The sequence below is a fragment of the Carcharhinus amblyrhynchos genome, chromosome 18 (genome assembly GCF_965287045.1).
Source record: "Carcharhinus amblyrhynchos chromosome 18, sCarAmb.v2.hapA, whole genome shotgun sequence".
NCBI classification, from domain to species: domain Eukaryota; kingdom Metazoa; phylum Chordata; class Chondrichthyes; order Carcharhiniformes; family Carcharhinidae; genus Carcharhinus; species Carcharhinus amblyrhynchos.
Window position 1 is genome coordinate 3,798,059 of NC_137341.1, and position 24,750 is coordinate 3,822,808.

The 24,750-nt window shown below is 47.3% G+C and overlaps 1 protein-coding gene across 1 annotated transcript; it reads left to right on the forward strand.

The window, feature by feature from the left end:
- The first annotated feature begins 1,368 nt into the window (after positions 1-1,368).
- On the forward strand, positions 1,369-21,152 carry LOC145354792 (cytoglobin-like). Its single transcript, XM_080206276.1, has 3 exons — positions 1,369-1,627; positions 17,197-17,428; positions 18,688-21,152. The coding sequence occupies exons 1-3, from the start codon at positions 1,530-1,532 to the stop codon at positions 18,853-18,855; spliced, it is 498 nt and encodes a 165-aa protein (XP_080062402.1). The 5' UTR covers positions 1,369-1,529; the 3' UTR covers positions 18,856-21,152.
- The last annotated feature ends 3,598 nt before the right edge of the window (positions 21,153-24,750 follow it).

The following is a 24,750-nucleotide window of genomic DNA, read 5'->3' on the forward strand; positions in this document are numbered from 1 at the left end:
TATAAGGCTATACACATCTCAATGTTAAATTCATTCACCTTCACCTGACACCTTAGCTAATTACACAGTTACTTTCATACAAGACTTGTCATTGTCAACCAGTGGGTGCAGTGGTTAGCACTGCTTCCTCGCAGTGCCGGGGTTCGATTCCCGGCTCGGGTCGCTGTCTGTGCGGAGTCTGCACATTCTCCCCGTGTCTGCGTGGGTTTCCCTCCGGGTGCTCCGGTTTCCTCCCACAGTCCGAAAGACGTGCTGGTTAGGTGCTAAATTCTCCCTCGGTGTAACCCGAACAGGTGCCGGAGTGTGGCGACTGGGGGGGCATTTTCACAGTAACTTCATTTTAACGTAAGCCCACTTGTGACCCAAATAAATAAATATTTCCCAGACTGTCACAATCGCTTGTGCGTATAAAGCAGTTGAGTACCTCTGGGTGCTCCGGTTTCCTCCCACATTCCAAAGATATGCGGGTTAGGTTGATTGGCCACGCTAAGAAATTGCCCCTAAGTGTCTAGGGATGCGTGGGTTAGTGGGTATTATATGTAGGGATATTGGGGTAGAGCCTGGGTGGGGGATTGTGTTTGGTGCAGACTCGATGGACCGAAGGGCCTCTTTCTGACTCCGAGGGCACCCTTACCAACTGGTCCACAGGTGACTCCGAGGGCACCCTTACCAACTGGTCCACAGGTGACTCCGAGGGCACCCTTACCAACTGGTCCACAGGTGACTCCGAGGTAAGACCCTTACCAACTGGTCCACAGGTGACTCTGAGGGCACCCTTACCAACTGGTCCACAGGTGACTCCGAGGTAAGACCCTTACCAACTGGTCCACAGGTGACTCTGAGGTCAGACCCTAACCAACTGGTCCACAGGCGACTTTACCTGCATAGAGTCACAGAGATATCCAGCATGGAAACAGGCCCTTCGGCCCCACTCCTCCCTGCCAACCAGGTTTCCTAAACTTAACTGGTCTCATTTGCCCATATCCGCCTGAACCTTTCCTCTCCATGTCCCCGTCCAAATGTATTTTCAAGGTTGTAATTGAGCCTGCCTCTGCCACCTCCTCTGGCAGCTCATTTCCATATCTGCAACCACCCTCTGTGTGAAAACCCCTCTTTTCTGTGATTCAGTTGGAGTTTTATAAATGACCACTGTGCCAGATTGGCAGGAGTTTCGAAATCTCTGTCTCAGTTTCCACTTTGATTCCTGAAGGTGGTGGGGGTGGATTTGCAGATGGTGTGGAATGTGCAAAGTTCCTGTTGTGTTAAGTAAGTACACACAGGGAGTGGGGGGGGGGGGAGAGAGAGAGAGAGAGAGAGACAGGGGAGTAATCTTGAGTGATTGCTGCCACAGTCACAGGCGGGCGGCACTTTCACTCGCCACGTGATGTTGCAAGGGAGCCCTGAAACTAGTTAAAAGTGAGTGTCGGCTGTGTGCTTTGCAGTAGACACTCACTCACTCAGTGACACACACACACACACACACAGGTTCCCTGCAGCCACACACACACACACACTGAACGCTTGCCACCATGAGTGACATATCCGAGGCTGACAAAGCTCACATCCGCGGCATCTGGGAGAAACTAGCAGCGGATCCCGAAGGAAACGGCAGAGCAGTTGTATTGAGGTGAGAAGGAGCGGGGGAGGAAAAATCAGCTGCTTTCAGTCACTGCGTGTTATCTTAATCCGTCAGGGCATTCCTTGAGCATCTCTCTCTCTCTCTCTCTCTCTCTCTCGGCAGAGTACATCCCCTCCCTCTTTCCCTTCCCTAACTAGGATCTATTTTTAGCCACTTGTTGTGTGAAAGAGATGCTTGTAACCTCGGCCAGGGTGTAAACAGGAGTGCAAAATAAAATACTGCAGGCGCTGGGAATCTGAAACAAAAAAAAACCATGTTGGCACTGAGAGAGGAAAAGCCGGAATTTCGATTCTGTGCCATGAAGTGAATGGTTGAATGAATGAGTCGCCCTTTATATTGAGGATTTAATATTGTTTTCATGATCTGGTTCTTGGGGAAGGGGGGGTGATGGTGTGACCCAGGAGTCGGATAATGAATTGCGGGACGCAGGTTCGATGGGCTGAGTGGCCTCGTCCTGCCCCTATTTTCAATGTTCCTGTGGCTGGAACCTGACTGTTGGCGGGGTTTTCCCAGCGGAGGCTTGGCTGGCTGTGATTGCTCTGTCAGAAGTCTGACAACACCAGGTTTAAGTCCAACCGATTTATTTGATAGTAAACTCACACGCTTTCGAGGTTTCCCTCTTCGACAGGTGAAGGGAGAGTTCTGGCCTCCGACAGAGCCTATAACAGCACAGGCAGTTTACAGATTACTGATTGGAATGCGAATCTTGACACCTAACCTGCTGTTCAAGTCTTAAAGTGGCCGGCAATGTGAGTGGAAGGAGCACTGAGCACAGGTTAATGAGATGTGTATTGTCTCCAGACAGTACAGTAAGTGAGGTTTTGCAAACCCAGGCAAGTCACGGGGGTTACAGCTCGTGCTCTGATTATGATCGCTCTGACAGTGGGAGCGGGGAGTGATCAACAGGTACGATTGTGCCCTCTGTCTTCTGAATTCTATCGGAATTCAGTTTGCTCGCCACAGATGCTGCCTGACCTGTTGAGTATTTCCAGCAGGGGGATTTCCACCGTAACTTCATTGCAGTGTTAATGTAAGCCTACTAATAAATAAACATTTCCTCTTCTTCTTGTATAAAGTAGCTAAAACCATTTAATCTCAGCTGCACCCATTGGACTGTGAAACATGTCACAAGTAATTGCTTTGTTGAAAATACTCAGTAAATCGCAAGTACCTGCAGCGACAAGTGTGCTTCTGTGCGATGTTAAATAGCATTGGCTTTTGGTTAAAAGCATCTAGGGTGGGAACAAAGGGTTCAGTGGTTCCTGGCTGGAAAGCAATGTTAATGACTTAGCACCGCAAAGGACAGCTGCCTCGCAGGGAAACTCTTAAATTTCCATTGTATTTGTTCTCCGTGGCCTCAGACAAGCTTTGACCGATTTGGGTTAACAGATATCATAGTTAGTTATGGGCCACAGAAGCGAGGAATGTGGAGGTGACCTTTTGAGTCCGGTTGTGTTCAGGCAATTGTTTCGCTGTATTTACCCTTCAAAACTGGGAAGGTGTCTGCGATTAGATAAGCCAAAGCCAACTGTGCAAGCAGATGTCAGGCTGGGTAATTGAACAGGTAAGAGCGTATTCTAAATATTTGCAGTGTTGGAACAGACGTATTTCAGCAACTTTACGTTTGGCCTTCTTATTCCTCCTGATATTGGCCTGGAGGCAATGAGGCTTCAGAGATCTGCTAGAACTTCAATCTTGCTACTAATTTATTGCTAACAGGGTTTGAGAATTCTCCTCCCACAGATACTTCATCCCAAATAACATTCTGTTGTCGTTCTGTAATTGGTGTTCATCTCTTCCATTTTTCTGATGATGTCCCAGTATTTTCCTCACATTTCGTTCCTGAATATCTTGGTCTTCCCCAGCAGGTATGAACCTATCATTGCTTTCCACTGCCACTTAATAATCACAGCGTCAGGGACCCGGGTTCGATTCCCGGTTTGGGGTCCCTGTCTATGCGGACTCTGTACATTCTCCCCGTAGCTGTGTGGGTTTCCTCCGGGTGCTCCGGTTTCCTCCCACAGTCCAAAGACGTGCTGGTTAGATGCATTAGCCATGATAAGTTCGCTTTCAGTGTACCCGAACAGGCGCCGGAGTGTGGCAAACTAGGGTATTTTCACAATAACTTCATTGCAGTTTAATGTAAGCCAACTTGTGACAATAAACTTGAAAAAAAAACTTTCAGATTCATCTCATTGGCTTCTCACAATTCTTGACTTTTATAGTTTTCCTAATCTCATTTTTAAATCTATTCTTACAACGTCGATGCTATTCCACTCTGTCTTCTGTAATCAGATTTATTCCCTAGGAACCATACCCTTTACAGACTCCACAATATGACCAATATGTTCTTCTGTATGTGATAGGAGCATACCAAGAAAATCAGTTGATACAATGTCACACCGGTACTGTCAGCTTTACGAGGTGCCCACCCTTCCTTTCCCGCAGAAGGGTTCTTGTAAAGAATGACAGATTTGTAGAGTGCTCTGACTTAATTTCATAGTTTGCCAAAGACTTTGGAATCCAAAGCTGATAAACATCTGTGCAGTTATTGAGGTGGTCAAAATCATGCCTCCTGATTTAAAGTTTGAAGTTTATTTATTGGTGTCACAAGTAGGCTTACATTAGCAGTGCGATTCAGTTTACTGCGAAAATCCCCTACTCACCACACTCCTGTTCGGGTGACACTGAGGGAGAATTTAGCATGGCTAGCGCAACTAACCAGCATGTCTTTCAGACTGTGGGAGGAAACCGGAGCACCCGGAGGAAACCCACACAGACACGGGGAGAACATGCAGACTCCACACAGACACTGACCCAAGCTGGGAATCCAGCCCGGGTCCTTGGCGCTGTGAGGCAGCAGTGCTAACAGTGGGAATAGGAAATTGTTGAGTTCTGTCTTGTATTATCTGTGTCAAAAACTTTATTTTTTACACTTCATTCTTTCTCATGTAATCTGCTCACTCAACTCAATGCTACAATTTTGCACTGTGACATTCATCATGGGAATATAGCTACACAGGCGGACAACTCAGCCCTATGAATACATTCAGCCATTCAATTAGGACTTGGCTCATTTATACTTCCAACCCGTTTACCTATCTCTGCTCCATGTCTCTTGCCGTTCTTATCATTGGAGGATGGCACCATGAGTGACTGTCCACAGTGACCTTGGTGCTCTAGGTAAGCTGGAAACAGGGGCAGCACAGCAGTTAGCACTGCTGCCAGGGACTCGGGTTCAATTCCTAGCTTGGATGACTGTGTGGAGTTTGCACCTTACCCCGTGAGTTCCCTCTGGGTGCTCCGATTTCCTCCCACAGTCCAAAAATGTTGGTTGGCATGCGAAATTGCACTGTCGTGTCAGGGGAATTAGTAGGGTAAATATATGGGATTGTGGTGATAGGGCCAGAGTGGGATTGTTGTCGGCGCAGGTTTGATGAGACAAATGGCGTCCATCTGCACAGTATGGATTCTTCTGATTCTATGAAGATTTAGGAAGGATTTTTATGGGAGATGGAACCATAGAGTTGGGTGACGGCAACGTGTTCAAAGAAAGGGCAGTGGCTGGAAAGGATGATGGTGATTTCGAAGGGAAGGGGGAATCTGACTGAGTTAAAGGGCAGCACAGTGATGAGCACTGCTGTCTCACAGTACCAGGGTTTGACTCCCAGCTTGGGTCACTGTCTGTGCAGAGCCTGCCCATTCTCCCTGTGTCCCCGTGGGTTTCCTGCGGGTGCTCCGGTTTCCTCCCACAGTCTGAAAGATGTGCTGGTTAGGTGCACTGGCCGTGCTCAGTTCTCTATCAGTGTAGCCGAACAGGTACTGGAGTGTGGCGACGAGGGGATTTTCACCATAACTTCATTGCAGTGTTAATGTCTGCATACTTGTGACTAACAAATAGGATAATAATAGGATCCATTTAAAGTTGCAGTATGACCGTAGAGGAAATAGACTCATTTCTTTAGAATTCCATATTCTGACAAAGCCATGATGCACACAATGACTTTCCTTCAGAGCTGCATCATTCTCATATTCAAGAAGTGATTGCTCATAAACCCTTATAGAGTGTTGAAGAATGGAATCTCAGTTGGAATGGTGATAGAAGTTCAACTATCACAGTACTTTGGACGAAGAAAATTCTAAAACTATTCTTGGAATCTCCCCTGTGCCATTATACCCACATAAACTGTACAAAGTCAGTGAAGAACTGAATTTTATTCACCTCCTGAATGTACTGAAAATTAAATGGCTATTATCTCTTGTCGAGTTTTAAAGAATTGTGCCGTGTCGCCTCTTTTTACCAGTTAAAACAAATGCAGACCTGCGAGTCCAGCTCACCTGAGTTCATCCTCACTGAAATTCTGCAGTGTTAACTTTGCACTTGTGAAGACTTGGTCGGGGAGGGGGGCAGGATTTTTGCAGGTGGTGGCGTTTCCAGCCCCCTGCCCGAGGGGCCAATGGGGATTTCGTCCCCGCCAATCCCAGTTGCGCCACGCCCACCTAACCCCCTCCCCCCCAACTCCCCTCCCTCCTCCCCCCACCCCAATACCCCTCCACGGGGTAACTAGCTAAGGTCGAACGAGATTCTGCCCCATCTGGGAAGGATGTCCTTCCTGAGAGAGCAGCTGGCCAATCCTATTGGCCGGCAGCTCTGCAGTCCCAGTAGCCCGAGTGGTGGCCAGTGCTGGGACCACAGGCAGCCTCCAGAGAAATGGAGGTCGTGCTTCAGGTCAGTCTGGGGTGTTGGCAGAGCGAGAGGGGGACAGGGGATGGGGTAGTTTTGAGCGGCCCGGGGAATAGAGTGAAGGAGAGGGTTTGTGGAGGAGATGGGCTGCCTCTGATGGACCCTCAAAGGAGATCCACCCCTCCCTTCTCTGATAGCAGCTCGCTACCCACTTGGTGTGGGCCTTCCCCTGTTGCAGATATAATAGCGGCAGGGGCAGAATTAACAATTAATTAGACGTTAATTAGGTTCATTAACAATTAACAAGAATTAATTCACCATTAGTTGGCCATGCCCAAGGGCTGACCAAAGCCTGCACCTTAGTATGGGCAACTGGGTGTGTAGGTCACTCACTGCATACTAGGAGCTCCCACCCACCCAACAACCCCTCCCTGCCTTTTACCCCCCTTGACCATACTATTTCACCCGAGGTGAGTCCAGAACTACCACAGAAATCTGACTGCACCAAATCTCAGGATGATAAAGGATGCATTTCGACTTGTATGAAGACATACAAGACTAAATAGACTGGGTCTGTACTTGTTGGAGTTTGGAAGGATGAGGGGGGATCTGATAGAGACGTATAAGATAATGAAGGAGATGGATAGGGTAGAGGCAGAGAGATTCTTCCTGCTTAGAAAGGACAGTAGGACTAGAGGGCACAGCCTCAAGATAAGGGGGGGGTGCAGTTTAGATCAGAGTTGAGGAGGAACTTCTTCACTCAAAGGGTGGTGAATCTCTGGAATTCTCTGCCCGTTGAAGTGCTGGAGGCTGCCTCACTGAATATATTTAAGTCACGGGTAGATAGGTTTCTGATAGGCAGGGGAATTAAGGGTTATGGGGAGAAAGTGGGAAAGTGGAACTGATCCACTTCAGATCAGCCATGATCTTATTGAATGGCGGGGCAGGCTCGAAGGGCTAGATGGCCGACTCCTGCTCCTATTTCTTATGTTCTTATGTTAAGACATTCTCAAGCGAAAGCAAATGACTTGGATGGTTTCATTGATAAGATTCACAACACACTTAAGGGAGATTGGTCTCAAACGTGAGAGAGATAGTGAGTTTCCAACACGTTACTTCGCACCGTCACAAAGGCAGTAACTTTGTTGAGATATTCAGTACACCGAGCTGCCTTTGTTTCTTCCAACTTTGCTATTGACACCTCTTCATTGTGCAGAGATGCTACATGTTTCCTGTTACCATATGTATGCCTTTATCTACACTGAGATCGATCTTCCTGTTTTGTGCCCATCCATTCAGTCAAATGCTATCAATCTGTTATGTCGTTATAACGTCCACAACATTTAGAACCTTATGATAATTATCCTTCTCTATAATCACAAACAGAAGCAAATTCAGAATAGTTTTCCCATTAATCTTAGATAAAGCTTTTTACAATCTACCACAACCTCCAATAAACCTTCATGAACTCTATGCATCTTATATATATTGGAACTTTGGCAAAACCCCTTTGAAATTAAAAAGTAAATTATACCCGCAGGATAGCTGCTGTAGAGTCAGAGAGCATGGTGGCACAGCGGTTGGCACTGCTGCCTCACAGCGCCAGGGGCCCGGGTTCAGTTCCCGGCCTTGGGTCACTGTCTGTGTGGAGTTTGCACGTTCTCCCCGTGTCGGCGTGGGTTTCCTCCCACAGTCCAAACGACACGCTGGTTAGGGCGCATTGGCCAGGCGAAATTATCCCATAGTGGACCCGAACAGGTGCCGGAGTGTGGCGACTCGGGGATTTTGACAGGAACTTCATTGCAGTGCGACGTGAATAAATAAACTGATATGCAGCACAGAAACAGGCCCTTCAGCCCAACCCTCCAGGATTTCCCAAACTGAACTAGTCCCATTTGGCCCATATCTTCCTAAAGCTTGCCCATCCATGTACCTGTCTGGATGTCTTTTAAATGTCGTAATTGTATTGTTCAGCTTTCGTTAAATAAATGTAGTAGGTTGCTATAAAATCATTTTTTTTAGCTTTTAAATCTATGTTAAATAATTCTTATAGCTGGATGGGGATTGATCCCAAATAATGTTTCTGAGCAGGCGGTGTTCACAAGCTGCTAATAAGTAATTAAAGCATCATTAATGAACACGAGGAAAATTCTCTATCCACCATTCTGCAGGCACTGATCCCCTACAGAGCTTACAAAGATCAGCAGACAATTATAGACAATCAAAGCCATTAATTTAGTTCAACCGTCCAGCCACACCACTGCAGCATCAAATTAGTTCTTAAATGATTGTGGGGTATTTGCTTCTTCGAATCTCCCTGCAAGTCCATGATAAAAAGCCAGCAGTTCCACTCATTTTTCTCAGATTATATCCACAGGATAGCTATTAGAGAGCCAGAGAGCACGGTGGCACAGTGGTTAGCACTGCTGCCTCACAGCGCCAGGGACCCGGATTCAATTCCAGCCTCGCGCTCCTGTCGGTGCAGAGTCTGCACATTCTCCCCGTGTGTGGGTTTCCTCCGGGTGCTCTGGTTTCCTCCCACAGTCCAAAGACATGCGGGTTAGGTGGATTGGCCAGGCTAAATTGATCCCAGAGTCAGTGGGATTAGCAGGGTAAATGTGTGGGAATAGGGCCTGCGTGAGATTGTGGTCGGTATAGACTCATTGGACCGAATGGCCTCTTTCTGCTCTGTAGATTATGATTTCTGACCTAACTTTCTGATACTTTATTCAATCTGTGCCATTCTGGACGTTTTGAGTCGAGATGTTAGCTTGTGAGTTGCTGAATGAACCCACAAATACTATCTGCAAATTACTAACTGGCTGTTTGCTGGAACTGTGACTTTTTGATCGATTGTGTGCTTTCTCATGAAGCAAGTGCATTTTGCAAAGGAAACTGTCCCTTGTAGATCTTCATTTTCCATGTATAGATTTTCCCTTTTAATACAGGACCGTGAGAGAGAGCTGAAGACAGAGCTCAGGAAAGCTGACTCATGTTCATCAATGAGATATCCAAAAGACCCATTGTTAACCCTTCCAACAACTCTCACCGATTGATCCTATTTTAAGGTTGTCTCCATCTGCCACTTCCCTTATTCCTTTATTTGGAGTTGGGGCAAGAGTAATCAGCAACTCCCTCTGTCCTTGGTAACAGATTATCATTGCATTTCTATTCGATTGAGATTTTGGAAACTATTACTGAACATTTTATTGATTTTTTGCTTTTCAGGTTGGGTTTAAAGTCAGAAAGCATTCTATTTCAGTCAAAATAAAACCTCAAGGCTTTGTACTTAGAATCACAGAATGGTCAAGTGCACAGAGGAGTGTCAGTCCATTGTAACTCTGCAGGTCCCCTGCACCAGCAACACTGCTAGCCCCACTCCTGGGACCTTTCCCCCCAGCCCAGCAATTTCCTTCATAGAGTCGTTAGAACAGGAGAGGCCCTTCAGCCCATCGAGTCTGCACTGGCAAAACCACACTAAAGCTTGGCCCATAGCCTTGAGTGTTATGACATTTCATGCTGCCGTGGGCAGCACGGTAGCACAGTGGGTTAGCACTGCTGCCTCACAGCTCCAGGGTCCTGGGTTCGATTCCCGGCTCGGGTCACTGTCTGTGTGGAGTATGCACATTCTCCTTGTGTCTGCGCGGGTTTCCTCCGCGTGCTCTGGTTTCCTCCCACAGCCCAAAGATGTGCGGGTTAGGTTGATTGGCCATGCTAAGAAATTGCCCCTTAGTGTCCAGGAATGTGTAGGTTAGAGGGATTAGTGGGTATAATATGTAGGGATATGGGGGTAGGGCCTGGGTGGGATTGTGTTTGGTGCAGACTCGATGGGCCGAAGAGCCTCTTTCTGCACTGTAGGGTTCTATGATTTCTAGTGCTCATCCATGTAACTTTTAATGGTTGTGAAGTTTCCTACCTCGACTACCCTCCCAGCGCATTCCACACTCCCACCACTCTCGAGGTGAAAAATCTCTCCTTAAATCTCCTCGAAACCTCCTGCCCCTCACCTTAAAAATTCACCCCCTTGTTATGAATCCTTCAACTAAAGCTGCTTCCTTTCCAACCTCTCCGTACCCCTCATAATCTGATACACCTCAGTCATGACCCCACTTCAGCACTCTCCAAAGAAAACAACTTAAGCCTGTCCGGTTACTCTTCACAGCTCAGATGTTCCATCCCAGGCAGCACCCTGGTGAAAGCAAAAGGGAAAATGCTGGAAAATCTCAGCAGGTCTGGCAGCATCTATGAGGAGAGAAAAGAGCTGACGTTTTGAGTCTAGCTGACTCAGATTCCAGCATCTGCAGCAATTTGCTTTTAGCTGACATCCTGACCTCGGCAGCCTCAGAAGTGCTCTTCAAGTTATTATCTAATTCCCTTTTGAAATCCTTCACCATAGTCTCTGATGGCACATTCCAGATCCTAATCACTCGCGGTGTGAATCTGTCTCTACCACGCTCTCAGACAGTACATTCCAGATCCTAACCACTCGCTGTGTGAATCTGTCTCTACCACGCTCTCAGACAGTGCATTCCAGATCCTAACCACTCACTGTGTGAATCTGTCTCCACCACACTCTCACACAGTACATTCCAGATCCTAACCACTCGCTGTGTGAATCTGTCTCCACCACACTCTCACACAGTACATTCCAGATCCTAACCACTCGCTGTGTGAATCTGTCTCCACCACACTCTCACACAGTACATTCCAGATCCTAATCACTCGCTGGGTGAATCTGTCTCCACCACACTCTCAGACGGTACATTCCAGATCCTAACCACTCGCTGTGTGAATCTGTCTCCACCACACTCTCACACAATACATTCCAGATCCTAACCACTCGCTGTGTGAATCTGTCCCCACCACACTCTCAGACAGTGCATTCCAGATCCTAACCATTCGTTGTGTGAATCTGTCTCCACCACACTCTCAGACAGTACATTCCAGATCCTAACCATTCGCTGTGTGAATCTGTCTCCACCACACTCTCACACAGTACATTCCAGATCCTAACCATTCGCTGTGTGAATCTGTCTCCACCACACTCTCACACAGTACATTCCAGATCCTAACCACTCGCTGTGTGAATCTGCCTCCACCACACTCACACAGTACATACCAGATCCTAACCACTCATTTGTTAATCTATCTTTACCACAGTCACACACAATCCATTCTGTCTGTCCCGCTACACTCTCAGGCAGTACATACCAGATCCTAATCACTTGCTGCATAACAATGTTATCATAAATCACTGTTCTCTGCTTCAAAATCTTACCATGAATAGAATTGTTTCTTCTTATCTATGATGTGAACGTACAAAATTGGAACAGAATAGGCCATTTGGCCCCTCCACCCTGTTCACAGTTGATCTGATCGTGTTTCAAGTTCCTCATTCCTATCTACCCCCAATAACATTTGATTCCCTTCCTTGTCAAGAATCTATCGACCTCTGCTTCTGCCTTACCTCTGCTCAGACTACCTGATTTTGAATATCTCGATCAAATCTCTTCTTAGTTCTCTTCAACAAGGGGAACAACCCCAGCTTTTCTGACCTCTCCACGAAACTGAAGTCCTTCATTCCCAGAGCCCTGTCTGTGAATCTCTCCAGCACCCCTCAGATATGTTTAAACCCTTCTGAAAGCGCATTGCCCAGAATTGGACACAGTACTCAGGTTCAGGCTGAACCAGTGTTTCACAGAATTGTAACTATATTATAACTTTCTTGTTTCTATGCTCTCCTATTCATTGACACAAAGATGAGTGGAAAAGCAAATTGCGTGGAGGGCACAGAAAGTCTGCAGAGGGATCTGGATAGGCTGAGCGAGTGGGCGAGGACCTGGCAGATGGAGTATAACGTTAGCAAATGTGAGGTTATCCATTTTGGTAGAAAGAATAGTAGGAGGGATTATTATGTAAAGGGTGAAAAGCTGCAGCATGTTACGGTGCAGAGGGACCTAGGGGTCCTTGTGCACAAATCTCAGTCTGCAGGTGCAGCAGGTGATCAAGAAGGTGAATGGGATGTTGGCCTTTATAGCGAGGGGGATTGAATATAAAAGCAGGGAGGTCTTGCTGCAACTGTACAGGGCACTGGTGAGGCCGCAGCTGGAGTACTGTGTGCAGTTTTGGTCGCCGCACTTGCGCAAGGATATTTTGGCCTTGGAGGGAGTACAGAGAAGGTTCACCAGGCTGATACCGGAGATGAGGGGGTTGGCTTATGAGGAGAGATTCAATGGATTGGGTCTGTACTCGTTGGAGTTTAGTAGGCTGAGGGGGGATCTTATAGAGACTTATAAGATAATGAAGGAGATAGATAGGGTAGAGGTAGGGAGATTCTTTCCACTTAGAAAGGAAAACAGAACTAGAGGGCACAGCCTCAAAATAAGGTGGCGAGGGGGCAGTTTAGAACAGAGTTGAGGAGGAACTTCTTCACTCAAAGGGTGGTGAATCTCTGGAATTCTCTGCCTGTTGAAGTGGTGGAGGCTACCTCACTGAATATATTTAAGTCACGGGTAGATAGGTTTCTGATAGACAGGGGAATTAAGGGTTATGGGGAGAAAGCGGGAAAGTGGAACTGATCCACTTCAGATCAGCCATGATCTTATTGAATGGCGGGGCAGGCTCGAAGGGCGAGATGGCCCACTCCTGCTCCTATTTCTCATGTTCTTCTGTTCTAATCACTCTCTTAACCTGTCTGTTGCTTTCCACAATGTTAGCGGGGTTTGCGAGGTGGCTGGGTATCGCCGAAACTTCAGCCAATACAAAGGCTCACAAACAGCATGATCCCAGTTTGGAGACCTATTTTTTTCCTTGACCAGCGAGTCACAGGGAGAGATTACCCAAGAGTCCTAGGCCCCTGCAGACATGGAGCAACCTGATATCTCCAATAAACTCTGGCGTACGATGCTTAAGATAGATCAATTGTACATTTCTTTTATCAAATTCTCCAGCCTTCCATTAGCTTTGAATCAATACACATAAATCATTAACAACATCTGTTTAGCCAACTGCGTTTTACCCTCTGACATCATGGGATTTCATTGGTCTGTAGAATCCGGATGCTTCCTCCCCTATTGCTGACTCAACTTTCTCTATTGCTTAGCAACCCAGATTGAAGAACATAAGAACTAGGAGCAGGAGTAAGCCATCTGGCCCCTCGAGCCTGCTCCGCCATTCGATAAGATCATGGCTGATCTTTTTGTGGACTCAGCTCCACTTACCCACCATCACCCTTAATTCCTTTATGTTCAAAAATTTACCTATCCTTGCCTTAAAAACATTCAATGAGGGAGCCTCAACTGTTTCACTGGACAGGGAATTCCACAGATTCACAACCCTTTGGATGAAGAAGTTCCTCCTCAAATCAGTCCTAAATCTGCTCCTCCATATTTTGAGGCCATGCCCCCTTAGTTCTAGTTTCACCCACCAGTGGAAACAAACTCTCTGCTTCTATCTTATCTATTCCAATCATAATCTTACATGTTTCTATGAGATCTTCTCTCATTCTTCTGAATTCCAATGAGTGTAGTCCCAGTTTACTCAGTCTCTCCTCTTAGTCCAACCCTCTCAACACTGGAATCAACCTAGTGAATCTCCTCTGCGCCCCCTCCAGTGCCAGTATATCCTTTCTCAAGAAAGGAGAGCAAAACTGTACACAGTACTCCAGATGTGGCCTCACCAGCACCTTATGCAACATAACCTCGCTGTTTTTAAACTCCATCCCTCCAGCGATAAAGGACAAAATTCCATTTGGCAAGGTCTCCAACTAATGAGGGCAAAGTTAATCTTCCCACGATTTTCCTCCATACCATCAGCCGTATCAGACTAATGCACGTTCTCCCGCCTGAGAAGGCATTGTCTTATCTGTATAGTGAATAATTTTATTCATAAGCAGCCCTGAGAACCTTACTGCTCGCAATTCTTGATGCTAAGAACATAGAACATTGAACACTACAGCACAGAAACTGGCCCTTCTTGTCTGTGCCGAACCATTTTTCTGCCTCGTCCCACTGACCTGCACTTGGACCATATCCCTCCGCACCCCTCTCAGCCATGGGCGGCACGGTAGCACAGTGGTTAGCGCTGCTGCTTCACGGCTCCAGGGTCCTGGGTTCGATTCCCGGTTTGGGTCACTGTCTGTGTGGATGTTTGCACATTCTCCTCGTGTCTGCGTGGGTTTCCTCCGGGTACTCCGGTTTCCTCCCACAGTCCAAAGATGTGCGGGTTAGGTTGATTGGCCGTGCTAAGAAATTGCCCCGTAGTGTAGGTTAGAGGGATTAGTGGGTATAGTATGTAGGGATATGGGGATATTGTGTTCGGTGCAGACTCGATGGGCCGAAGGGCCTCTTTCTGCACTGTAGGGTTCTATGATTCTATGACGTACCCATCCAAGTTTTTCTTGAATGTTAAAAATGAGCCCACACTCACCACTTCATCTGGCAGCTCATTCCACACTCCCACCACTCTCTGTGTGAAGAAGCCCCCCTAATATTTGCTTTAGACTTTTCCTCCTTCACCCTTAACCCACGCTGTCTGTTTTTTTTTCTCCCCCAGCGTCAATGAAAAAAGCCTGCTTGCACTCACTCTATCTATACCCGTCATAATTTTATACACCCCTTTCAAATCTCCCCTCATTCTTCTACGAAGAATGCACATTCTGAGGTTTCACTGTTCTCTCAGAATGTGGTTCTGTTTGCATGTCCTGATACCATCATGCCTCGCAGCAACCTGCTCTTGGCTGAAGTGCACAATTACTTCTATAAAATACAGTTGAAACATCTAATATGTGTTGAAATCATTATCACTTGTTTTAAATCTCTTATTGCAATCAGATGTGTGTAAACTGTTCCTCGTTAGCTTGTAAGCTTGATTTGGGGTCATTTAACTCAATGCTGGTATTCTCCCAGCATCTCCAATCTTTGCTAACCCACTTGGCTTTTTGCTTTTCCTAATACATGACTTGTTCACGAACACCCCCAGGCTCTCCTGTACCCCACTTAGAATCGCACACTTTATTTTCTGTCTTCTCCCTCGCAATATGACTCACTCGCACGCTTGTCTGGATTACCTTCCATTTGTCGTGTGCCTACCCATCCCACTGTCCTGTTTATCGGTCATGGGATCCAAACCGGTTGGCGAAGGCGCTCTCCCTGATTGAGAAGGTTTATTGACAGCGCTCCTCCCGCTCCAATCAGTGTCCCAGCTCTCCCCTATTTTAATTCGAATGGAAACCAGTGAATTGAACAAAAATGGAGCAGGTGACAACCCGTGGCGAGGCAATCCCCTGTTTATCTGTTCTTGTAGGTATAAATAAGCCAGTTATTCATAAAATAAGCTATTTAAAGAGGGGAGGCGTGGCAGTTCCTCAAGGGACATATCCTCTAATTAAAGTAAAACGAATCACCAATAAATTGAACAGATGGGGAGTGAGGGTAGCCCTATTTATATTAGAACATAGAACACTACAGCACAAACAGGCCCTTCGGCTCACAAGTTGAGCCGATCATATCCATACCTACCAGGCCTATCCATAACTCCCAATCCCATTAAATCCCATGTACTCATCCAGAAGTCTCCTAAAAGACCCCAGGGAGTTCGCCTCCACCACCACTGACGGCAGCCGATTCCACTCACTCACCACCCTCTGAGTGAAAAACTTACCCCTGACATCTCCTCCATACCTGCTCCCCAGCACCTTAAACCTGTGTCCTCTCGTGGCGACCATTTCAGCCCTGGGAAATAGCCTCCGAGAATCCACCCTATCTATACCTCTCAACATCTTATAAACCTCTATCAGGTCGCCTCTCAACCTTTGTCTCTCCAGGGAGAAGAGACCGAGCTCCCTCAACCTATCTTCATAAGGCATGCCTCCCAATCCAGGCAACATCCTTGTAAATCTCCTCTGCACCCTCTCAATAGCTTCCACATCCTTCTTGTAGTGAGGCGGCCAGAACTGCGCACAGTACTCCAAGTGGGGTCTGACTAGGGTCTTATAAAGCTGCAGCATTACCTCCCGACTCCTATTATTATTTTTATAAAACCAATAATCATTAAATGACAGCCCTCGCTGTGTCAATCTCTGATCGATCTGTGCTTAAAGATCATGAGTAGCCATCACCTTTTCTCTCAAACTTAATAATGTAATTGACAAGACATTAACATCGATTTTGTCACAGTTCTCGTCACAATTTGCAATCCCTCCAAATGTCAGCCACAAATTTCGAAAGAGTACATTCAAGTTTAGGTGATTAATAGGCGGGATTTTCCATCCCTTGGCCCCCCATGGCATGTCTCGTAGCGGTGGACGCACCCTGCCGTTGGCCGATCCTGCCACTGTTAACGGGATTCCCTGTTCTGTGCAACACCAGGCACCGGGACCGAAAATCCTGGTGGCCAAAACAGCCGGAAGCTCCTGGATAATATGGCCGAGATTCACACCGGCGCGATTCTCCAGACCCGCTGCGGTGAGCGCCAAGTTCTCCATCCTCACTGGCAGTGGCAGTGTGAATGGCTGGAGAATCCCAGCCTATACGTATGTACATGTATTTCATATATATAGGACGCGTGGTGGTACAGTGGTTAGCATTGCTGCCTCACAGCACCAGGGACCCAGGTTCAATCCCTGGCTTGGGTCACTGACTGTGCAGAGTCTGCACATTCTCCCCGTGTCTGCGTGGGTTTCCTCCCACAGTCTGAACTGGTGCTGGTTGGGTGCATTGGCCGTGCCGAATTTGCCCTCAGTGTACCCGAACAGGCCCCGGAGTGTGGCAACTCAGAGATTCATTAACGTCAGCGTCCTTGTGACTCATAAACAAATCGACGTAAACGAAACAAACATTGCCGATTTTGAAAAGAAAATCTTCGTCTTGTGCAGATTATTCACGGATTATCCTGAAACAAAGAAGTACTTCAAGAATTTTAAGAACATTTCAAACCCAGAAGAAATGCAGCAGTCCGCTCAGATCAAAAGGCACGGCAAACAGGTGATGAACAAACTGAACGACATCTTTGAGAAGTTGGACGATTGGGATGCCGCGTGCGCTATTCTGAAGACCATGGCGGAACGTCATGTCTATGTGCACAAAATAAACGTGCACAACTTTCGGGTAAGTCTCGGCTTGGTGCCCCTTTGAATTCACGGTGAAATCTGACCTAATTTGAGGATAAAAAGCTGACTCACCGTGGATTTGAATAGGACAGTGCTGATCTTTGAGCTGCGATAATGTTTGAAAATTGCAGTGTACACTTAACGAGCCAGCGTCGGGGAGAGCTTGTCAATGTTTAATTGGAAACCTCGGATAAATCTGCCCAAAAGTACTATCAGATCGTCTCTGTAAATGAGCGCTGTAATTTGAATGTGTTGACTTTCCAGCACAACTTGGCAGCACTCAAAAAAATTACTTTGCGGATAAACTAAAACATATCATTAATAACTCAGCAACAGATGTCTTGTGATGATTGCATCAGTTGACTTTGGTGTCATAAGTGGAGAATGCAAAGTCCAAATATTTTATGGTGGCTGAAAAATGTAATCAATGTCATTTCACCGTGACAGATGCAGCGGCACAGTGGTTCGCACTGCTGACTCGCAGCGCCAAGGACCTGGGTTCGATTCCCGGCTTGGGTCACTGTCAGTGCAGAGTCTGCACGTTCTCCCTGTGTCTGCGTGGGTTTCCTCCAAGTGCTCCAGTTTCCTCCCACAGTCCAGAAATGTGCGGCTGAGGTTAATTGGCTGAATTGACCCGAGTGTGGGAAGGATTATTAGGGTAAATATGTAGGGTGATAGGAATAGGGCCTGGGTGGGATAGTTGTCGGTGCAGACTCGATGGGCTGAATCATAGAACCCTACAGGGCAGAGAGAGGCCCTTCGGCCCATCGAGTCTGCACCGAACACAATCCCACCCAGGCCCTACCCCCATATCCCTACATATTATACCCACTAATCCCTCTAACCTACACATTCCTGGACACTTAGGGGCAATTTCTTACCATGGCCAATCAACCCAACCCGCACATCTTTGGACTGTGGGAGGAAACCCACGCAGACACGAGGAGAACGTGCAAACTCCACACAGACAGTGACCCCGAGCCGGGAATCGAACCCGGGACCCCGGAGCTGTGAAACAGCGGTGCTAACCCACTGTGCTACCGTGCCGCCCAAGGAGTCTTTTCCTTGTATTTAACTGGGAGTGTCCGTCCCTCTGGCGCCCCCGGAGATAGACCGCTGACTGCGAGCACTCTGTGCGCTGCCGTTGGGATTGGAAACAAAGGGAGATTGGTGAAGGGACTCCGAAGACTTATTACACCGAGTCAACTGTGTACCACTGAAGATTTTCTTTCCCGACTTTTTGTTTTGCTGTTGCAGATTATATTTAATATTATCGTGAAGATCCTGGAAGAATCATTGGGCAGTGCCTTTACACCGCAGATCCGCGAATCGTGGGTGAAGATCTTCAACATCATTTACAGTTATCTCGAAAGTTGCTACAAGAACCTTGGGGCTGATGCAGCTTCATTGCTCACAGCTGATTAATGTCTTGCTTCATGATAGCATCACCCCACCGATGCCATGACTAACAGGGTCAGCAATTTGAGCCCAGTTGTTCGACAGCTTTAATGTTTTGAAACTGACAATGAGGAAGTAAAGGACTGTGGAAACTCGCAACTATGAAATACATTAAAAACGTGATATCCATTGCTCATCTGTGCTGTTAAATTAGACTAAGTAAGAGAATACGTTCCGCATTATTTAAGTTCTCAGCATCACTTTTATACAAACATTTCAACCAAGACAGGGTACATTTCGTAGAAACCCTACAGTGCTGGAAGAGGCCCTTCGAGTCTGCACTGAACACAATCCCACCCAGGCCTGACCCCCATATCCCGTACACTCACCCCTCTAACCTACACTGGACACCAAGGGGCAATTTCTCAGCATGGCCAATCAGCTCAACCCGCACATCTTTGGACTGTGGGAGGAAACCCACGCAGACACGGGGAGAATGTGCAAACTCCACACAGACAGTGACCCCGAGCCGGGAATCTAACCGCGGTCCCTAGAGCTGTGAAGTAGCAGTGCTAACCCACTGTGCTACTGTGCCACCCCACTTTATGTCATTGGACACATCTGAGAGGGAGCTATGTCCCATTTTAAACATATAATTACTTTTAAAACCGTTTTATTCTTGACATGCTCCAAACCCTATTAAATGCAGTTACTCACCTGCTGGGACTCCCTCCAGTCATAATCCAATATCTTTCTAACTTGACTTACCCCTCACAAGGTTTATCTCGACATTGTAGCACTGGGTACCAACCAATTTCTAAGCCAAAGCCTGCCATTGTGCATTCAAATATTGAGTTAACCCCTCTGCATTCTCTTAGCGCCTGCCTGTTCCTGTCCTCGCACTCCCTCACGGCGTTGCCCCAGTGGCTGCAGCAGAGCTGCCGAAAAACTGGTGACGTTCTCCAGCTTTTCCCCAGGGTGGCACGGTGGTCAGCACTGCTGCCTCACAGCGCCAGGGACCCGGGTTCGATTCCCGGCTCAGTTCACTGTCTGTGTGGAGTCTGCACGTTCTCCCCGCGTCTGCGTGGGTTTCCTCCCAGACACTGTGGTTTCCAGGGGGATGCACGAAAGAATCAAAAGGCAAAGCTTGTGTTGCTGCTTACAGAATCTTCTTGTACCCGGCAAAGTGACATATTACAGAACGAAAAGGGTGGAATGATGCCTGGAATATTGGCTCCACATGTAAATCGCGTTCATGCTGATGTTTTGTGCAAGTGCGATTTCATAAGATCATCAGACCTAGGAGCAGAATGAGGCCATTTGTCCCATCAGGTCTGCTCCCCCATTCAATCATGGAATATATTTTTCTCATCCCCAGTCTCCTGCTTTTCCCCATAACCCCTGAAGTTCTTATTGACCAAGAACTTATCTATCTGTCTTAAAGCCACTCAGTGACCTGGCAATGAGTTCCGCACATTCACCGCCCTCTGGCTGAAGAAATTCCTCTTATCTCAGTTTTAACGGAATATCCCTTCCCTCTGAGGTTGAGCCATCCAGTTCTAGTCTCTCTGTCGAGTGGGAAACATCGTCTCCACGTTCACTCTACCTCGGCCTCTCAGGGGGACCGGTATGGAGGCACAGTGGGTCAGCACTGCTGCCTCACAGTGCCAGAGACCCGGGTTCGATTCCCAGCTTAGCCGCTGCCTGTGTGGAGTTTGCACATTCTCCCCATGTCTGCACGGGTTTCCTCCGGGTGCTCCGGTTTCCTACTGCAGTCCGAAAGACGTGTGGGTCAGATGGATCAGCCGTGCTAAATTGCCCTTTCATGTCAGGGGGACTAGCTCGGGTAAATGCATGGGGTTGTGGGGATAGAGCATGGGTGGGATTGTGGCCAGTGCAAAGTGGATGGGCTGAATGGCCTTCTTCTGCCCTGTAGGATTCGTGTATTCAATTAGACCCCCCCTTGTATAAAAATTGCAAGTTTATGTGTATGCTACTTTTAAGACCTATTTCCCAACCATTAATTCAAATTAAAATCATGTTTGCCTCTCAAATTTATCCAACAAATTATTTCTTGCATATCATCCAACAATACAGATGATGAATAGATATCTCTGTGCACAATTCCAAAAAACATGAACGCTTTTGAAATCTGTATCACATATTTTTGAATACACAGTTACCAGCATTAATGCAACATCAAACTATTTTATCATCAGTCGAATTCAGCTTGACGGTTCCAAAAACCCAGTTGCTGTAACCGAACTTTTAGTAATCTTGTATTTTCTTCTTCTGTACAATAAAATGTGTTGCTCACTAATGTTTATCGTCAGAGTTACGTTTGAAAATTCTTTGTGGTGTTCTGAAAGATCGGCAGCCGTAAAAGCGAGCCAATAAAATGGTCTCAGTGGTAAATAAGATAACTCGGACATCTGCTGAATCTGTCAATGTTTCACAGTGAGCAGATGGTGATGGTAAACCTGCACTTACATGAGATAAGATGTTGTAAAACTAAACCGAGAGACTCACACGATATTTCGCTTTGGTCGTCGTAAGTTGGAGCCAGGGGGTCAGAGTGCTAGCATCCAACTGTTTACTCTTCGCCCGTAGCCTGCGTTACAGAGTGCCTGGATGCAGCTTTTAACTCTGTGATTCCCAACGTCACACAATCCCGTTTCAGAGTGTATGGGGAAGAGAGAGTCAACAACTCCCTCAGTACAAACGGGAGCTGGAGAGCACACACGGGGCTGACCCTCCTCGGAGTAGGATAGGAGTGGGGGAATGGGCTAGGGAAACAGCAGGGCTTTGCTGGGGGAGATATCTGGGGATGGATCGATCGTGCAATGCTGCCGCTCGCAAGATTTCCCAGGGATGTGCGGACGATCGGAATTCCCGACTGTGGAGGTCGGCACCGATTAAGTTGACTTGCAGACTTAGGGCAGCAGGCATGAGAAGCTGCGACTGAGTCAGCACTAATGGAGGCCTCCCCCTCCAGTCCTGTGTACCTTCTGCTCGAGATCCCGTTTACTTGTTGAGTTGCGCATCGAGGTAGATAAATCCCCGGGACCTGATGGAGCGTATCCCAGGACATTGTGGGAGGCTGGGGAAGAAATTGCGGGTCCCCTAGCCGAGATATTTGAATCATCGATAGTCACGGGTGAGGTGCCTGAAGATTGGAGGGTGGCAAATGTTGTGCCTTTGTTTAAAAAGAGATGGAGGGAAAAACCTGGGAACTACAGGCCAGTGAGCCTCACATCTGTGGTGGGTAAATTGTTGGAAGGTATTTTGAGAGACAGGATCTAAAGACATTTAGAGAAGCAAGGACTGATCAAGAATTGTTAGCATGGCTTTGTGAGTGGAAAATCATGTCTCACAAATTTGACTAAGTTTTTTGAAGGGGTAACCAAGAAGGGAGATGAGGGCAGTGCAGTTGATGTTGTCTACGTGGACTTTAGCAAGGCCATTGACAAGGTATCGCATGGTAGGTTGTTGCATAAGGTTAAATCTCACGGGATCCAGGGTGAGGTAGCTAAATGGATCCAAAATTGGCTTGAGGGCAGAAGCCAGAGGGTGGTTGTAGAGGGTTGTTTTTCAAACTGGAGGCCTGTCACCAGCGGTGTGCCTCAGGGATCAGTGCTGGGCCCACTGTTATTTGTCATTTATATGAATGATTTGGATGAGAAGATAGGAGGCATGGTTAGTAAGATTGCAGATGACACCAAGATAGGTGGCATAGTGGACAGTGAGGAAGGTTATCTCCAATTGCAACAAGAACTTGATCAATTGGGCCAGTGGGCTGACGAATGGCAGATGGAGTTTAATTGAGACAAATGCGACATGATGCATTTTGATAGTTTGAACCAGGACAGGACTTACTCAGTTAATGGTAGGACACTGGGGAGAGTTACAGAACAAAGAGATCTCGGGGTACATGTTCATAGCTCCTTGAAAGTGGAGTCACAGGTAGACAGAGTGGTGAAGAAGGCATTCGGCATGCTTGGTTTCATCGGTCAGAACATTGAATACAGGAGTTGGAATGTCTTGTTGAAGTTGTACAAGACATTGGTAAGGCCACACTTGGAATGCTGTGTGCAGTTCTGGTCATCCTATTATCAAAAGGATATTATTAAACGAGAGAGAGTGCAGAAAAGATTCAGTGGGGATGCTACTGGGACTTGATGGTTTGAGTGATAAGGAGAGGCTGGTTCGACTGGGACTTTTTTCTCTGGAGTAGAGGAGGCTGAGGGGTGATCTTGTTGAGGTCTATAAAATAATGAGGGGCACAGATCAGCTAGATAGTCAATATCTTTTCCCAAAAGAAGGGGATTCTAAAACTAGAGGGTCTAGGTTTAAGGTGAGAGGGGAGAGATACAAAAGGGTCCAGAGGGGCAATTTTATCACACAGAGGGTGGTGAGTGTCTGGAACGAGCTGCCAGAGGTAGTAGTCGAGACAGGCACAATTTTGACTTGTAAAAAGCATTTAGACAGTTCCATAAGTAGGATGGGTATAGAGGGATATGGGCCAAATGGGGGCAATTAGGACTACCTCAGGAGTTTAAAAAAAGGGCAGCATGGAGAAGTTGGGCCAAAGGGCCTGTTTCCATGGTGTAAAACTCTATGATGTTTCGAGCAGTGAGTCCCCACCTGCCCCAGCTGTCCCACAGCTGTCTTGCTGGGCCTACTCCAGACACCATTTTGAAGAGTGCGTTCAACATATAGGCGCACAATATCCTGTCAAAGGCCTTCTCCTGGCCCAGGCTGATAACTCAGGTACAAACTCCCTGTCCCACACTAAGGCAGGGAAGAGGCCATTACCATGATCCTTCCCTCATATCTACAAGTTTGTGGGATTCTTTATGGAGGAGGTTTATTAACTTTTTGCAGTTTTCAGCTTTTTGCCCTTTGGGATTGGATGTTCCTGTGGTTTATAGAATCACGACAGTGCAGAAGGAGGCCATTCAGCCCATCAAGTCTGTACCGTCCACAAACCCACTCAGGCCCTATTCCCGTAACCCCACGTATTTACCCTGCTAATCCCCCTGACACTGAGGGAGAATTTAGCATGGCCAATCTTTGGACTGTGGGAGGAAATCGGAGCACCCGGAGGAAACCCGTGCAGACATGGGGAGAATGTGCAACCTCTACTCAGGCAGTGATCGAGGCTGGAATTGAACCCGGCTCCCTGGCGCTGTGAGGCAGCAGTGCTAACCATTGTGCCACCAAGTCGTTCACTGCCGTTGTCTGTTCTCCTTTGAAGGGGACCCAGTGCCTCACTTCAGGAAATTAGAGAGACGATGGTTGCAACCATTAGAATGGCACGGTGGCACAGTGGCTAGCGCTGCCTCCTCTCAGCCCCAGAGACCCGGGTTCAATTCCAGCCTTGGGTGACTATGTGGAGTTGGCGCATCCCCCCCCCGGTGCCTGTGTGGCTTTCCCCCCAGGTGCTCCCGACACTCCAAAGATGTATATATGGTGTGGATTAGCCATGGCAAATCTGTGGGGTTATGGGGATAGGGTGGGAGTAGAGGGCTTGGATAAGATACTCTCAGAGCGGCAGACTCAATGGGCTGAATGGCCTGCACTGTCGCTATTCTATGATTCTATAAAAGGCATCATTAATTTATGTGGGAGAGGGAGGAAATTATAAACTGCTGATTCAGCACATTGCTGAGACATTCTGAGACATTTCCTTGCCATTTGGGCCACATCTGTTCCAGAATCGAACCCTGACCAAACCTGCTCACCTGGAAATCATCGTCGGTCGCAGAATCTCAGAATGTGGGAGGGGGCCATTCGGTCCATTGCGTTGGCTGTCCAAAGGAGCATCATGACTTCGTGCACTGCCCTGCTGTCTCCCTGCACGCTGTTTCGATTCAAATAATCATCTTGGAAATGCGGCCTTCACGACACACAACAACGCAG